Source organism: Triturus cristatus, chromosome 10, assembly GCF_964204655.1.
Source record: "Triturus cristatus chromosome 10, aTriCri1.1, whole genome shotgun sequence".
Taxonomy (NCBI): Eukaryota; Metazoa; Chordata; class Amphibia; order Caudata; family Salamandridae; genus Triturus; species Triturus cristatus.
In genome coordinates, this window is record NC_140593.1 from 894,929,167 (window position 1) to 894,947,659 (window position 18,493).

The 18,493-nt window shown below is 44.0% G+C and overlaps 1 protein-coding gene across 8 annotated transcripts in view; it reads right to left on the reverse strand.

The window, feature by feature from the left end:
* Positions 1–18,493, reverse strand: part of LOC146796197 (small nuclear ribonucleoprotein G-like) — a 195,217-nt gene that overhangs the window by 76,674 nt on the left and 100,050 nt on the right. For 3 of the 8 annotated variants that reach the window (XR_014969574.1, XM_085628634.1, XM_085628636.1), the window contains 3 exons: positions 18,146–18,263; positions 17,884–18,000; positions 17,645–17,761 (listed from right to left, as the gene is read on the reverse strand). Coding sequence is in view for 6 of the 8 variants with exons in the window: in XM_085628634.1 (XP_085484760.1) it covers positions 17,679–17,761; positions 17,884–18,000; positions 18,146–18,263 (318 nt within the window). In the remaining 2 variants the exon portion in view is untranslated. Of the gene's footprint in view, positions 1–16,818; positions 16,936–17,644; positions 17,762–17,883; positions 18,001–18,145; positions 18,264–18,493 lie in introns of those variants that run through there. The other 5 variants (XM_085628638.1, XM_085628639.1, XM_085628635.1 and 2 more) reach the window with 4 other exon arrangements.

Sequence of the window (18,493 nt, forward strand, 5' to 3'; positions counted from 1 at the left end):
TTTTGTTGTTTATTACTGGGTTTTCCCTGGTTCTTCCCCCTCCATGTAATTTCTTTCAGGAAGCCTCTCATGTGGTGCATTGTACCTCTCAGCCCATACCTGGGATGGTGACCCCGAATAGGGGGTGGGTCTTCCAGTCTTGAGGGTGTTGCGGGTTGGCTTCTTGGGCTCGAGAGTGTCGTGCTGGTTTCTTGGGTGGCTTTGCTCGATACCTCCGAGTGGGTGTTCTATGGTGTGTCCGCTCGCTCCGTTTCAGCACACTTCTCTCCGTCTCCTCCTGCTATGGAGTCCCTTTCTTCACTTGAGGTTGGAAAATACTCTTCTACTCCCTTGAACCATGAGATGTTCCTGGTTACTTTCTCCCCTTCCTTCTCCACGGTGGCCATAGTCCCCTTGACTCTGGTGACTGTCCAGTGGCCTGGTTCATACGGGGCTCGGAACTTTCCCCCTGGTCTCCGGTCCTTCATCATTACTCGGTCTCCTGCCCGTAGATCACGAGGCCTGGCTCTTCTCATACAACTGACGGCTAGATTTTGCTTCTCTCTCCTTTCCTGGGCATCATCCTCATTGTAGTGCGGCGGGGTCCACCCAGGGCAGATGGGGATGGTGTCTCGGCGTGGGCCATTAAACATCAATGCCCATGGGGCTTGGTGAGTGGTGCTGTGTAGCGTGCTTCTGTACTCCCAAAGGAACAGCTGTAGGTGGCGCTCAGGATCTGCATTTTCAGCCACATTAATGCGTAGGATCTTGTTGAGGGTTCTCATGAACCTTTCGATTTCTTCATTGGCTTGTGGCCATTGAGGGGTAATACGGCGGTGCCGTACCCCGTGGAGTTGCATGAAATCGCAGAATTCCACTCCCTGGAACGGGGGTTCGTTGTCGCTCTTGATCCCTTCCGAACACTCGAACATCGAGTACTGGGGCCACCCGGGAGAATGCTGTGGAGCTGACGTCTTCCACTACTGGATATTTGGAGTAGCTATCCACCATGACAAGGGTCACTCTGCCATCGGGAAAACTTCTGAAGCCGATGCTCACCTTCTCCCATGGGGCCTACCCATGCTCCTCCAACTGAACAGGCGCTGGCTGTTCTGGTGCACTAGTCAGCTGGCACCCCGGGCATCTTTTCACCACATCCTCCACCCAGCCTTCTAACCCTGGAAACTAGATTTTCTCCTGCATCCTGGCCTTCAACTTTTCAATCCCTTGGTGCCCACCATGGGCCAGTTGGGTTACATGGTGATGCAGGGCAGCTGGGACGACTATGCGGGATCCTCGCAACAAGATTCCCACCTGGGTTACACTCAGCTCAGTCCGGATCTTCCACATTTTTTCGAGGTGCTCTCTTTCTGGCCCTGACCAGTTGTTGGTTGTCTGTAGAAACCGGTGCCAGTTGCCTCTTTGGACGGCACTGCGCACTTTGATGATGACTGGGTCTCCTTCCGCTGCCGCTGGGATGTCTGTCAGTGTCAGTGCTTTGGGACATGTGATTGTCGAGATCATGTTCAGATGGGCTTCGAGTGCCTTGACTTCCTGCGCCTCTTCTTGCTGCTCTTTTGGAGCGAGATGTCGAGAGAGGAAATCGGCAGGATTCTTCGCACCCAGCCGGTATACTTCCTCCATTTCATACTGCTGTAGTGCAATGGCCCTTCACTCGATCCTTGGAGGTCGGTGAGTCGCCGACCCTTTGAACAGGGGTACTAGTGGCTGGTGGTCCGTGACAACCCTGAATGGCTGGCCGCATACATACAGGTGGAAGTGTCGGCACGCCCACTGAATGTCAGGGCCTTGCGCTCGATCTGCACATAGTGCGCGTTGGTTGGCGAGAGTGACTTGCTGGCGTAACCCAACGAGGCTCATCTTCCGGGTTCTTGCTCCTGAGTGAGTACCACCCCCAGACCCACTGGGCTGGCATTGATGAGGATCTCCGTGCGCTTGGCCGGATTGAAGTATACCAAGGTGGTGTGGTCGAGGAGAGCATTCTTGACTTTCTGGAACGCCGCCTCTTCTTGCTGTTTCATTGGTGGGCATCATTTATGACAGGCGATTGGGGGACATAAGGGCCTGAAGCCCTACTTTCTTCATATTTACCCAGACAGGCTAGTTAGAGACTAGGACCTTCCTTCAACAGTAAGGTAGCCTCAGCATTTCACTTTTAGTTATGAGATTGTATTAAGTAATTTTTTCTGGATCGTCCTTTTCCTGATGAAGTTTGGCTCAACACTTTGGAAGTGTGTATGGCTTTTCTGATTAATTTATCTTTAATTTGACCTTCTTACCGTTCTAATATGCTGTTCATAAATTTTGGGCCTGCCTGACACGGTTTACAACCTTTCACTCTTACTTTGAGTTTTAGAGCCATCCCTCATTTTCCTGGCTTATGAAATTCAGGACGCTCCCTGTCCAGCGGGGGTTAATGGACTTTCTGCCACAGGAATGGTTTCTACATGCAGTGTAGAAGCTCAGGATGCCTCATTGGTGGACATATGTAGCGCTGCTACACAGGCAGTCACATGAACATTTGTCAGACTGCCATCTACATTGCGAAGGACAGCGTGAGCTGACTTCATTAGTAAGGTTCTGTCTACTGTAAATTAAGAGGTTTGATGCAAGTACTGTATTTATATTTTACAGGAATAAAAATGTGCACATGTGTTGCATCAGTCTTGTGTTTCATTGGCTCTGTTGACACTGGTCTGAGCCGGAACATCTCGAGTCAGTTTGAATTAGTATTTGTTTTAGTAATGAATGGAACGAGGAAGTGAAAGAGGAGGTAATGTTTTATTACTCGACGGCAATTCATTTACTGTTAGTCTATACTCCCTCCTTCTCGTCATACATTCTTCCTTCTCCTTATGGTCACTTAGCTGAGGTTGGCCAACTTGAAGGGGAAGGGGACTTTAAATTTGGACAAAACGTCTTCCAGATATGTGGGCCTGTCATACACCTAACAGGAGGCAAATAAGGGTCTATTTTTTGTTTCAGTCATTTTTATTGGAATGTCATTATATCAAATAGAGGAACATACCCATCTACTAATTAATATCACGTAGAGAAGAGCACAATATTGAGAAGTTTTAAACCAACACCCTGCTCCCCATCTCCCCCTGGCCCTCTCCCACACTCCAGCTCAGATATCTTGAGTGGGACCACAGTATATCTGGGTGCGTTCCTATTTCTCCACATTTTCGCAAACACTTGTCACTTCATGATTGGTCAGCTCTGGAGATCCTCTATGGCGTATAATTCTACCTATGTAGGATCCTATGTAATGGTTCTCTCCCCGTGCGTAATGCAAAGTTGGTCACACTCTTCAACATTCCCTTCTACTGATTGTCATCTAGGTCTAACCCAGGTTTTTTTCCCACTTCTCCTAAAATGCTTATCTGAACCCTTTATGACGGGTATTAAAAAGCTTATGGAGGAGGGTTATAGCATGCTATTGGTGTCTTATCTAAGAGCGTCTTATAAAAGCATCTTCTCAAACATGGTTAGTTTCTTGGTGGTCCTCTTCCTCCCCTCTGTATTCAATACCCGGTGCCTAATCTAAGGTACCTGAATCTCTCTTTCTGCTGAGCTAAAAGTTCTCCAATACTCTTTAAAAGGATTTGGTTGTCCCACCTCAAACAGGTATCTGATATTGATGCAGCCCCCTCTTTTCACTCCTCAAAGGAGGTCCTATCCATCCCAGGCATAAAGTTTGAGTTTCCCCATAATGATGTAAAGGGACCAGGATATGATGTTAGTTCCCACCTGAACCCATCACACCCCACACTTTGAACGAAGCCCTGGTAACCAGCCAGATCTAGAAAGTGGTTCCTCAACTCTTTTTGTGAGCCACAGCACTTCCCATAATAAACTCTGAATGATCACTATTGCCCAGATTTAACCTGGGCCTTATTTAGAACTCGGCAGATGGAATACTCCATCACAAATGTGACGGATATCTCGTCCGCTGTATTACGATCACTATGGGATATAATGAGATCATAATACAGCGGGCAAAATATCTGTAAAGTTTGTGACTGCGTATCCCCCTCCGCCAAGATCTAAATAAGGCACCCTGTCATTTTTATTGTCTATTCAAGTAATTGCTGCAAATGTGCAGCGTGAAATACCTCAGTAGATTAGGAGTGTGCAGCACCCCTATATCAATGCTAAACATCCCCCATTGCCTTTCATCCCAGCTCTCTTTCCCTGGCCTCAGTATTTCTACCCTTGGCACTTTTTTTTGTTTGTTAACCGAAGACGTACTGTTGAAGGAAGTGACCTACGCTGATCATGGTCTGACAATAACAAGTGTATACAAAGGCTGTTGAGAAAATTGATTTCTCGTGCCCAAAGGGTAGAGAGGATATAGGTCAGAGTAACACCTCCCAGTATAAATAGTTACACAAATAATTTTACTCCAACTAACCATACAATGGTCATTATTGTTACATGTAGATGGAATGATATGATGAACAGGGGAACTTATAACTTCACCACTAGGTGAGCAAGGAAGCAATTCCTTTTGATTTAGGTACCCTCACACACCCTAGTGGTGTCATGCTTCATCATCGGGTCACCCCGACGCCTAAAAGTCGGGGTGGGCTCGACCACAGTGTTGGGAGCGCTTTGAAGAAATTGCAGACCAGGGAGGCTATAAGATAAAAAACCTCAGGCAGATCCCGAGTTTCCCTTTATTTTTTGGGTCTGTCTGGGTTGATTAAAATAATAAGAGTAGGGGTATATATAGGAGTGTTATGGTCCTATGACCCTAGTGCCAACATGTTTCAGTCCACAGTGGCCATAAAGGTCCAGGACTTTCTTCAGGGCAAACGAGGCCACCCTGGGATTCAGAAGGGGGAATTCCCTATTCTGTTTTATTATGGACAAGGGTAGAGTAGCTACTCCTTGTGTGAAAGACTGATTTATTAATCTGTCTTGCGTTGTACATCCATCTGTAAAAGAAAACACAAAGAAACACATATCCAACTTATACAAATCGGTTTGCATCATGGTGTTTCCAAAATGACGTGTTTCAAAATCGTGTTTGGAATCCAGAGCCACACCTATATGTGCCAGGTGGTCATAGAGGCATAATAGTGTGCAGCTATATCCACATATGTGTCACTCAAAAATTGTATCTGTGTACAGTTAATCGGCGTGTCAGATATATTGTGCGGTGGCGATTATGCTCGCATTCTATCTGAAACCAGTCGCCAAAAAGTGGATGCTATCAATGGCAAGAAACTCTCGTAAAATCATCCCACACACATCTCATTCACACCGTATCTGTGATTCAACACAGCATTAAAAAGCATGCGTGACTGTTAAAACCTATGGGTAATTGTGAAAGTATCTCTCACTCCTGCATACTTGCTTACCCGGACTTCGAATGGTAGTCGTTTCTCAGGGGATGGAAGGGCTAATGGAGTAGTTCTGTAGTCAAACCCTAACGTTTGCCCCAGGGGAAATATGAAGTGGAGTGGTTTGAGAATCATCAAGTTAGGGCATCCAGGACCAAACGTATTTTTAGATGATTCCTTCTCTGATGGGGGACCAAATGCTACGCTAATAGTCCTAGAGTAACAGACTTACTTCGTCAAGAGTCCTGCTCCGCTTCGCCACCTACTTGGACCCGATCCCCGGCGTTTCGCGCCGTGTTACGGTGATCGGGAAGTTTATACTTCCGTATTGTTTAAAGCGGAAGGTTAGATTGGTCAATGCGTGCATGTGATCGGTGACGTCTCCCGAACGGGATAGGTCAGCCACGCCCTGTGACCCAAAATGTCAGCAAATAGGAAAGTGTGTAAACACGAAGACCGCCGAAATAAACAGATGTGGATTTTAATCCGTTTATTCATAATAGTGTCCTTATTTTAATAACCCAAAGGAATGTAGTATGCATTGTTGGGGGCTCATATTCTTGATTAGCGTGCAATTACTAACGGGCAAGGGATTACATAGTGTGTGTGCTTTGTCCGTGCAGAATCGAGGGCGATCTTCGTAGCCTGTTCAAACGGCTGATGGGAGATGTAGTTTATGTATCTACTGATGGTGATATAACTAATACCCTGTAAGATACATAGCCAGCGCTATTCATTATTCTTGATCCCATCAATAGTTGAGTGTTTTTAAGTATTTAAAAAAGGTATTTTTACACTGGGTGACAGAAATGTCGCAATAGACACTACGCAGGTGTAGTATATACATATTGGCATTTCACAATTGGGAGACAGTGGACGTTTAAAGGAGTGTAGTATATTTATTACATGAGTCTTAAGGTTTATGTACGATGATAGTGGAACCCAATCTCCAAAAAGGGGGGATAGTGACATATGGAAGATTCTCATAATATTATAGATCACCCATTTAAGGTACATACAGTAGTCATGACGAGGGATGTGCTACATCTACTTGTTCAGTTGGTTCCAGGGTATACAATCATTGAGCCCCTTCTCATGGGTCTTTAAACGATAGACCCATCGTTGTTCACGCTCTAAGAGTTTTTGCTGCAAGTTGTTCCCCATAGTTGTGACCTTTTCTAGTACTGTCCACTTCAGCTCTGTGTCCTTATGTTTTTTCTCCTGGTAATGGGCAGTAAGCCTAGTTGCTGTGACTGATCTACGTATAGTGCTTCTATGTTCGCTGATGCGAACTTTGATCTTACGACTAGTCATACCAATATATACCAGTCCACAGGGGCATTTTATCATATAGATCACGGAGTCAGAGTTACAATTTGTATGTGACCTTTGTTCCCATGGAGAATTTAAGCCTGAATCCAATGTTTTGGTGTGTTCTGTAAAGGGGCAGGCCACACATGACCCACACGGGTAGTGTCCTACAACAGGTGATAAACCCCATAATGTCTGCTGATCAGTTGGTTTAGGAGTAAAGGAGTTGGTGTGTACCAGGGCATTCCTCAAGTTAGAATTTTTTCTAAAAGAGAACATAGGTTTCTCAAATGATAACCTGTTAGATGTCAATATTGACCATTTTTTGTTAATTATTTTTTTCAGGTCATTGGATGAGGAGTTATATGTTGTCACACATATGAGTTGATCTGGTTGCTCTTTTGTGTATGTTTCTAACAGCGCTTCCCTTGGTGTATTGCGCGCTCTTTTGTTTGCTCTTTGTATGATCTTATTAGGGTACATCTTCTGTTGGAGTTTGTTACTAAGAATAGCTGCCTCTTTTTTGTATGTTTGAATGTTTGAACAGTTTCTACGAATCCTCAAGAATTGGCCTACTGGCAAATTCTCTCTTAAGGATCGTGGGTGGGCACTATCAAATCTTAATAAACTGTTCCTGTCCGTAGGTTTTGTATACAGCGAGCTTTCAAGAGTGCCATCTTTAGCTGTGAAAGTGACATCCAGAAATGAGATGCTTTCTTTATTCACATTCATAGTGAAATGAAGGTGTGGGTTCAGTGAGTTGATCCATGTTTTAAAATTCTCAAGACTAGTTAGATCACCTCTCCAGATCATCAGGACATCATCGATATACCTGTACCATTTGCAGATATTCCTACTAAAAGGATTTTGAGTCCATATATGTAGGTCTTCAAAATAACTGACGTACAGGCAAGCCAGACTTGGGGCGAATGTACTCCCCATTGATGTCCCATGTATTTGTAGGTATAATTGATCTTCAAAGGTAAAAAAGTTTTCTGTCAATGCCAAATGTATAAGGGTGATCACCCACTCGATAGGTGCTGTCCACAACCAATCTTCTTGTCTGAGGATCTCTTGCATTACTCTGATACTTTCCGCCTGAGGTATGTTTGTGTATAAGGCTTCTACGTCCAAACATACCAAAAAGTTGTCTACTGGATTGTATTCTACTTGTGTCAGAAGATTGAAGAGGTGTTTAGTATCTTGAACATATGATTTAATCTTCTTTACCAGGGGGCGTAAGAACCAGTCGGTATATTTTGACAGAGGTTCCAGAATAGAACCAATCCCTGAGACAATGGGTCTCCCAGGGGGAGGGGTCTTCCCTTTGTGTATTTTAGGGATGGTGTAGAACAGAGGAATTCTGGGGTTCTCCTGATTCAGAAATTCATATTCTTTCTTCGTAATCCATTCTTTGGTCAGGGCATCTGTTGTTAATGTCATGATAGTTGTTTTTATCCGTTGTGTAGGATCCCTATTGATCTTTTTGTAGTATTTTGTGTCTGCCAGTAGATTCAGACATGCAGTTCTGTAAGCGTTGGTACTTTGTATCACGGTCGCTCCACCTTTATCCGCTGGTTTAATAATTATATCCGTTCTGGATTGTAGGGTGGTTAGAGCCGCACGTTCTTTCTTGCTTAAATTATTGAACCCGTTTCTCTTGGGTTGGAGTAGTTCAACTTCCTTGTTGACTGCTTCTTCGAAAGCTAATACTTCTGGAGGCATCATGTTGGTAGGGGGGAGAAAAGAGGATTTAGGTCTCAACCCCGTGTAAGTATTCTCTTCAACGGGTCACTCTTTGTCCTGAAAAAAAGTTTTCAATCGTATTTTTCTGAAGAATTCGCCTAATTCACATCGGAGGCGGAAATTGTCCAGGTAGGTTGTAGGGACGAATCCCAAACCTTTATCCAGAATTGTTTGTTCGTCTGTGGTAAGGATGACATCTGTGAGGTTTACAATTAATCCCTCGTGTTGCTTGTGCTCGGCTGTTGTTCCCTGGTGTTGCTCCTGGTGTTCACTGAGCTCCGCTCTTCTTCCCACTGAATTCGTTTCCCCCTTCTTCCTCGTCTCCCTCTTCTTCCGCCCTGACCTAAAAAATGTTGGTTGAAGTCCGGCTGATAGTATGGTCCTGTTGGGAATTGATGTGGGCCGAGAGTTTCTTGCCATTGATAGCATCCACTTTTTGGCGACTGGTTTCAGATAGAATGCGAGCATAATCGCCACCGCACAATATATCTGACACGCCGATTAACTGTACACAGATACAATTTTTGAGTGACACATATGTGGATATAGCTGCACACTATTATGCCTCTATGACCACCTGGCACATATAGGTGTGGCTCTGGATTCCAAACACGATTTTGAAACACGTCATTTTGGAAACACCATGATGCAAACCGATTTGTATAAGTTGGATATGTGTTTCTTTGTGTTTTCTTTTACAGATGGATGTACAACGCAAGACAGATTAATAAATCAGTCTTTCACACAAGGAGTAGCTACTCTACCCTTGTCCATAATAAAACAGAATAGGGAATTCCCCCTTCTGAATCCCAGGGTGGCCTCGTTTGCCCTGAAGAAAGTCCTGGACCTTTATGGCCACTGTGGACTGAAACATGTTGGCACTAGGGTCATAGGACCATAACACTCCTATATATACCCCTACTCTTATTATTTTAATCAACCCAGACAGACCCAAAAAATAAAGGGAAACTGGGGATCTGTCTGAGGTTTTTTATCTTATAGCCTCCCTGGTCTGCAATTTCTTCAAAGCGCTCCCAACACTGTGGTCGAGCCCACCCCGACTTTTAGGCGTCGGGGTGACCCGATGATGAAGCATGACACCACTAGGGTGTGTGAGGGTACATAAATCAAAAGGAATTGCTTCCTTGCTCACCTAGTGGTGAAGTTATAAGTTCCCCTGTTCATCATATCATTCCATCTACATGTAACAATAATGACCATTGTATGGTTAGTTGAAGTAAAATTATTTGTGTAACTGACAATAACAAGAACATCTCCTAAATGAGACCCATCCACCTCTAAACATATCAGATCAAGGAGAATACCCAAACTCTTTAGAGAGGCATTAATCCCCTTTAAGTTTTAAGTGGTAATCACAACTATTGGGCCTAGCGATCTAGTCTTGCCATCTGGTGAGTATCCTTTGGGCCTTGATACATGTAAGGATAACAAAAACCCGTGTAGAGCACTGTTACAAACAGCCCTCCTCTACCTCTTTAAAGCCCTGTTCTCTTCCATAACCAACCTTTATAACAACTCTAACCCTACGATCTTTAAACCAGTCCCAGAAGTACAGGATGAGGAGGGCAGCATCAGGAAGATTAAATCTAAGAGGACCAGGAAGAAGAGAAAGTCACAGGAGGGCCAGGAACACAACAAGGCCCAAGGGGGACTAAAGGAGCCAGTACCAGGATGATAACAACAAGAAGACATGGGCCAGAAGCACCAAGACCATTGAGGGCAAGGGCAAGCGCCAGGACAAGGAAGGCCTTTTGAACCAGGGTCAGAAGGACCAGGAGCAGGATCATGGAGACCAGGACCCTGGGGACTAGCGCCAAGAGTACTCGTATCAAGAGGATTAGGACAAAAAGAAACAGGAGGATCAAGGAAGCAGGGTCAGACCTAGGATGGCCAGGAATAGGCCAGGGGTTTGGAGAACTGACTTAAGAACCATCATTTGAAGCAGTAACACAGCCGGAAGGACCAGGACTAGAAAGACAAGATGGACCAAGAGGACGAGGCCAAGACAATGAGGAAGATCAGAACCAGGAGAGCCAAAAGTACCAGGTAGACCCGGGCCAGGAGGATCATAGGGTCGAGGAGCAGGATCAGAAGACTAAGGAACATGACCATAACCTGGACGAGGACCAACACTTGCTGGAACATGAATGAGAAGACCAGGAGGGACACAACCAAAAAGAACCGGAGCTGCTGGGTTCAGAATGAGGAGGTGCAGATCTGGGGGACCAGTTAAGCACCAGGAGGCTGAGAAAGAGGACATGAAGACTGAAGAGTAGGTCCAGGGCAAGGAAGAGGACCAGAAGGAGGAGGGAGAAGAGCAGTACAGGGCAGACGAGAAGAATGATGATGAGAAGGAGGAAGAGAAGGACTCAGAAAGTAGAACCACTAGGAAGATTTGAAGGAGGAAGAGACGTACGAGGAGGAGAGCCAGAAGGGGAAGGAAGCCAATATGATTGTAAGCTACAGGAGTAGGGACGTGCCCATAAGTTAGTAAGGCTAATGCTTTTTCTTATAAATAATTCTAAGTTACTCTTCTTAAACCACAGCTCCATTGAAGGACCCCAACTTGTTGGCACACATAAACAACTGCATAAGCACCCTCAGCTATCTTGAAATGTGGCCTGGTTGTGAACGATTAGGTACATCAAAAAGTGTTAATTTCACATTTTCCGCATTATGAATTTCTTTTGGGCACATTTTGTAAAAAAATAATGTGTTTGATGACCATCATTGACTTCACTCCTCATGACTCTGCCTACTTTCTGCTGTACTCAGTTTTTGAGATCCCAGAGTAAACATTTACCATTTGTAGCATTACCTTAAACTAAAGAATCTCCTCTCAAATGTCAGCGGGTCATGTTTATCTTCCCCCATTCCTCTTTATCATCATCAGGGCTCTTCATTTTGAATTCACCACTCATTGGGCTGGTCTGTTTAGAACCATTCCCTCCATCCACTTCCCTCACATGGCCGTAGGCAACACTAGAACATGAGAGAGCTTGGGTTCAAGACCCTGAGGACCATGAAAATTGCTCACCCTCTTCCCCTGACATGTGGTCTCTTTCCTTTCAGGTTTACTCTCATTTTTTCTCTGGCCAGACAGTCTTTTCCCCAAGGATTTCTGCCACCATACCAGGTCTCCTTTCAAACATAGGTGAGCCAGAGTGCCTTCTGTTTCAGACTCCTCTCCCTCCTCTACACCAAGGACTGAGCAGGCTTCTTTGAGTGATTTTGTCATCCATTGCTGTTAGTGCCATTCCAAAATCATGACCCACCTATAACCGATGACATGCCTCTTGAGGAATTGAGGTATTGAGTGGTGTTACAACCTGGAAGGGTTGTTGGAAAGTTAGGAGAAATGGGATTCAATGACAGTCCACTGCTGTCCACCAAAGAAGAGCTGCTTACTGAGAACTGACTAATCCCCAGCCTACAGGTTCCTGTGAGGGGAAAATGGGGATGCAGAGAAGAGAGAAACACACTAGAGTTTTATTACTTGTCTTACAGTGGATCAGGTTGGTAAACGTTTCGGTCTGACTCTCAGCAGTATTAAGGGGACCATAGGAGCCACTAGCACAGCTACCCCAACTATAACAACAAGGGTGTAGCAAGTGTAGGACTGCATGCTATCATTACATAATCAACATCCCAGCTCCATAAGAAATAGTGGTTAACAAGTCCAGAAGTTCTCAGAGAGCTTCTCTGAGCTAGGGAGCACCAGGGAATGCTGAGGAGTGTCTGCAGTATCGAGCACCAATCAGGGAACAAAGGCCAAAGTTGCAGCAGAAGGCTTCTACGAAGTACAAAACCTGTGAGAAAGGAAACGCAATGGGTAGTACAAAATAAAGGTGCAAGGAACACCAGATGCAGTGAATGAACTGTATGTGCAGGTACTACACAACCAAGTAGTTGTGAAGAAACTTGTTTCCGCTAATTAACTGCTTAAATTGTCTTTACAGCAGTGGTTCTGCTGATTTGAATGAATAACTGTCAGGAAACAGGCTTTTTGCAGGTTTTACCCCTACTTATTGCCCCCATTTGGACTACTAGCTGCTGGTTTTTCAACTCTGAGAGTGCACTGAGGCCTGCTTGCCAGACCTCAGTGCCAGTGTTCTAACACATTACAAAATATATGTTGAATTGGCTACCCCCAATTGGCATAAGCTGGTTTACATAGAAGTACCTATTATGTGGTACTAGACTACTCAGGGCATGTAAGACAGTGTCCCCCTCCCCAGGGCTGCAGCGCTGGTTGGGCCACTCTGTGTGTGGCACAGTGCAAAATGGCTCCCAGCCTGCCACTGCAGCCTGGAGGAGCAGTTTCAAAACTGTTAGTTCCCCTTGCCTTTTAAACCAAAAGTCCCCACTTCCCTTAACATTACATATGTCTCCCCTAAGGAGGTCATGAAGCCCCTAAGGCAGAGAGCTGTTTATTATTAAGTAGGACATATACCTTTAATATGTCCTAGCAGCAAACCTTCCAAATTGTTGTTTTTGCTGTGGAAAAGTTAGTAGCCCCAATGGCTAACACTGAATTACCGGATGACCTCTCAATCTGGCTAACTTTGAGTGCGACCTCAAAAATGGGTACTTCAAGGTATCAAAGTAATAATGGCATTAAATCTGACTTGATGCCCAAGTCGAATTTAATGCCTCTTTTAAGAAAAGGCAACTTTTAGATAATTGCCACTCTGTTGCTTAAATTGTCCAATGGCCTCCCACAGTTGCTGTTCGCCAGACAGCCTTCTGCCCTCCTGGAGAGTTGCATGAATGACTCCCAGGCTCAGGAACAATAGTAGCCCACTACAGAGGGAGGTGTCACCTCCCCTTTGCAGGAAGTCACTCAGGGTGTTGGCCCAAACGGCGAGCTTCAAAGGTGAAGCCACCTTTGGTGGGAAAATAGCAATCATACTCCTGAAGGGCTGCCCAAACTAGTATTCTTGTTAGTGTCGCTCACAGGTAGCTACACCTTTAGGGTCAGCTACTAAGCTCTTACTATCCAAGGAAGGGTTCAGACATCTTGAGAATGGGCAAAATAGTGCACTTTCGGATTGCTAGTTGCCACAAATAGCCGACATTTGTAACAGGGTGGGGGGATCCTGGTAAACCATTGGTTAGTCAATGCATCATTCCCCCAGGGCACTTTCTTGGTGTAAATATGGAACCCCTGGCACCCTAAATCTCAGATCACAATGGGACTGGAGAAAGGATGGAAGAAGGACTGTCATAGTGGCCTGGCAAGTGGGACTGCACCGACTGCACCTGCCGCGCCTTGAACTAGCAAAGAGAGGACTGTGCCTGAGGCTCCTGACTCATGGGAAAGCTCCCGAGACCCAGACCAAAGATGTGACTCCAAGGATCAGTCGGCTGACTTCCTGGAACCAGCACCAAGGCCATCAATGCTGAAGAAGCCCACTGCGGCACGTCAGTAGCCCCTTTCTTCGAATCACCATTAACCGTCTCTGGGCGACTCAAGAAACCGATCCTTGATGACCAAAAGTTACACCCGGACCCGGTAGAGTTGTCTGAGTCCATATTGCTTGCCACAGATGGACACCAGCCTTCGCCAAAGGATATTAGTGGACCCACTGTCTATGGAGATCGGTAGCTCAGCCACAGTTCACCTTCTGCTGGCTCACACTGGACTTCAAAGGACACCGACCCCTCTGGCCAAAGTCTCCTCCACCATACTCATGTACCAAGGAATAACTACAAGGACTACAAGGACACCCCTGTCGACCGCACAGCAGCCAGAGCAGTGTTCAGCATCCTGCATCACCATCATCAGGACCGCTCCATTGAAGTCTGTGGCGATCTTGATGTCAAGTGTGGAACTGGACTTGAGACTGCTTTAGTGACCAGGTAACAGTCCAACTACTCCTTACTGGCACGCCTTTGTTAAAGGCTCTGAAAGATCTCAGTGGTAATAATGGACGTATGGAAAGAACTGGCAAATCTGAGAAGAAATGCTGTTACTCAGATTATAAGATTTTATAACAGGATTATATCCTTTCAGAAGTGTCACGTGAACCAAGTACGGATGATATGGCTGATAAGTTTCTTTCCCATAAATGCTCTCCCAAGTTTGGAAAATTTATGGACAGGATTACTTCCCCAGCAGCAGAAGCATTTATTGTCCACTGTGTCACTTTTAGGTTGTTACAATGTTTTTATGATGCTTGTATTGACCAATTGGAGTTTGGTTGTTACATGTCTACTATCTATGTCCTTCCTTAGTTGGAGGTCACAACAGAGGAAAACTGTGGATACAGCTGAAGTGGCCATTGTTTACTTTGTCATTTTTTAAGTCATGAACTGGTCACTTTATTATGTTTTTTTGCCCACAGCAGTGGCTCGTTAGAGTTTGGATAATACACGTTTACCACTTTTGTGTTTTTATAGCCAAGATTTGTAGCAGAAATGGCTATTGCTCACCTCTCCACTCTCAGGCTGCTGCACTTGTCACTTTATTATTCGTTTATGATAATTGCTGTGTCTCAATTGATGTCATCAATTAACTGATTATTATAAAAAAAATATGATTATTGCACTTTGTAAACTATGTTTGTAATGCACTTTGCTCATACTGCCATCTGATCCTCTTAGGCCAATTAGAACATGCATCATGAACCTGGCTCTTCTTTCAGTACTGCATTTGATTTTGCTTACAATCGCCAGACTGCTGAGATTTTAAGACAGTTACCAATGCTTGTTTGCTCTTTGGACTGAAAAGCTGAGATTTACGTTCTATTGAAAAATGTATACAGAACCCTCCAGGGGATTTTTCTCATCCTGGTATCTAAAAATTCATAAAAATACAATCTGTTTTTATAAATTTATGTTGAATTTCTCTCATGTTGTGTGACATTCTTATTTCTTTGTTTGGGGCTTTTAAATGCTTTACACTAGTTCCTTTGTTCAAGCCTTTCTGCTCAAAGCCGCAGCTACCCAGAGATTAGCTAGAGGTTTTACAAATGGGCCTGACAGGACCCAAGACAGTTTCGAGAGAACATTACACAGAAAGGCTGCAAACCATACCATATAATATACCACAATCAACACAACAAACCATTTCTCCTTGACCTGGAAGACTTGGCTCTGGTATCTCAGCCCATACACCACTGTCCAGTCTCCCACAATCTTCATGTCTCTGACTTCAGTCTCTTTTTGCATATGCTTACGGCTTTTTGCGTAGTCTGTTCAAACCTTGAGTGCTTTTCTGACAAGTCATGAGATAGAAGGCATTTCTCTTCTGCAGGGCTGCAATTGATAGATCCGGGAACAGCTTCAGCTTTATGACATTTAAGGGGGATTTTACTGTTGTTCCACAGGTTAGTCATTAGTCTGTCTTTATTCTAAAGTAATGTACTTGTTTCAGTACCTCTGGCCTCCTCTGGGGGGAAAGAGGTACAACTCTGGGTTTGGTCTATGTGGGTTCGGCTTCAATCTGTGAATTCCAAGACCATGTCAAACAAGTTATGGATGTATTTCTTGATATCTTTTCCTTCTGTATGCTTAGGAGATCCCCTGACTCTCTCTGTGTTCTAGCCCATCCCTTTTTCTAGATCTTCCTGCTTCTGTTGAAAGAGAATGTGTTGTTCCTCCAAAAAGGGGATAGTGGCCTTTAAATATTTCAAGCCTAATAAATGCTAATGCCTCGTTTTTCCACAGAGAGAACTGTCCCCAGTCTAAGACTTCTCTATGGATTTCCTTCAGCCCTTGTGAGGCTTTTTGTATAATTGAGTTGAGTTCTTCTTTGATGTCTCTAAAAAACTCCCACATGAACGATCTGGTTACCACTTAAGCTTTCTTAGTCTGAGTGACCTGTATCCCCTCACAAGCAAGTCTCTTAAGTCCCCTCTTATTGGCTGTCTACCACCATTCTTCTGGAAACCCTGATGAAAGAGAAATGTAATATTGGTGTCCTTCTTGGACTTGCTGCTTACCATGCTTCCTGAGCGAGGTTTGCCAGTGCCTAAGCAGCGGGGTTGTGATTGATGGACTCGAGCCAGCACATTAGACCCTGTTCTCAATAGCAGGCTCCAACAGAGAAACCAGGTCTCCACCCCATCATGCTCTTCTAACTCTGTACCATCTTCACACTGCCCCAGTCTAAGGTCTTGAAGAATGAGATGAATGGGGGCCAGTTGAAGTCGATCCAGAGATGCCAGGACAGCCATTCGGAGATTACCTCCTGCAGTCATTAGCCTAGCTTGCTTACTAATGGTTGTACTTATGGGCTATTGATAGGGAACCTCTCCCAAGGTCTGCCCGCTTTTCTGGGCCCGAACTCGCTGACCCAGAGCAGCTGTCGGCCACCCTCTATAAGGGTGAGTCTCCTCACAGAAAGGTATCCTCAGATTTTGAAGGAATGGAAGGTGCACCAGGAAAACAGTCCAAACGCTAATAAGGAAGTCCTTTAAGTTTCTTTTATTCCTTATAGTAAAACATGCAGTCAAAACATCAGCCAACGCGTTTCGTTCTTTACAAAGGAACTTCTTCAGGGCTGAAACAATTGACACAAGACAGCACATAAATATACACAAATACATTTAAAAAAAACACTTAAACACAACGAAAACTACATCACATATGTAAATACAAATAACACCAAACACATGACCAAAAAGTCATACATCTATATAAGAAAATGTATATATATTGTGTATTTGGAACAAATCCTTATGACACCACAATGTAATAAGCCTAATACCTTGGGATCCAGAATCTGAGCCAAACCCTAATATAAAAAATAAGTATAGACAACCAATATAGAAAATACCACAATGTGTACAGATCCTTAGTAACACAAAATTCCAAATATCACAAGCAACATTTTGTATATGCACTTATTTACATAGAATCATTTTTTTAAATAGAATAATTAAAAAAAATATATTTTATAAAAAGAAGAATGGTAGATCTCAGAAAGAAGTAGAAAAAGAAGTAGATAAATAGTTAAAAGATTTTTAAGGGAAATTGTAAGAAAAATGGAGGGAGAAAATCCTCACAGAAAAACAAAAGGTATCGGGTCTAATTTAGAGCCATATTCTGTTTTAATACCATAGCTATATTCAAAAGGAAGGGAGAATATATATGTATATATACAAAATTGCATTGGTGAAAGGGGAGGCAGATGTTAGGGAAAACCTGAGACATTAGTAGATTAATTACCTTCAAGCATTAACAAACAAATGCAAGTCAAAAATTCTTACCGTTAATGATAATTAGCAGCGGTCCTGTCGAGATTTAATCACGGAGGTATAATAACCCAGTCACCACTGCAAACCCCTCAGTAAGAGTTCCAGAGGATAAAAGGCAGTTACAACGGTCTAAAAGTAAAAGCACCAAAAGTCACTTTATTAAGGACTATATCTAAATATGTAAACCTAAGACATTAGTGGGCAAATGACTTTCAAGAATTCACAAACAAATGAGAGACAAAACTTCTCACCAGTATTGGTAGTTACCAGTAGTCCTGTCGAAATCAAATAGCAGAGGTATAATAACCGAATCACAACTGGAAACCCCTCAATAAAAGTAACAGTGCGTAAGTGGCAGTTACAACGGTCTAAAAATAAATATAAAAATACCAAAAGTCACTTAATTAAGGACTATATATAAATGAGTAAAGATGATTTAAGGCCTCCCGATAGGAGGTACAAAGACAACGTGCCTAAACTTTTGACGGACAACTGAGAGTCAGATATTCTCACCTATAATGGTGGTATTTAAATGATCATTCCGAAGTGTATTGCAAAAAGATATATCACAGGTAATCCCATCTGGCGGCTCCACAGTCAAGGTTCCAGTAGATCGATTCCAGCCCACACTCTAAAAGAATAAGGATAATATTTGTTGTACTAATTTTAAGCCTCATTAGCAGTTAGAATAAATCTCCAAAAGAATACAGACAATGTATACAAAAACCCCAAACATCACTGTGGGGGGAATTTTAAAAAAGCAAGCGCGGCGGAGGAGCCTAGCGCTTGACCAAGATGGCCGCGTGAGCTTTGAGCTCCCGAGACCCTCGTGCCCTCCGTCGACTATCCTGTCTCTAATCC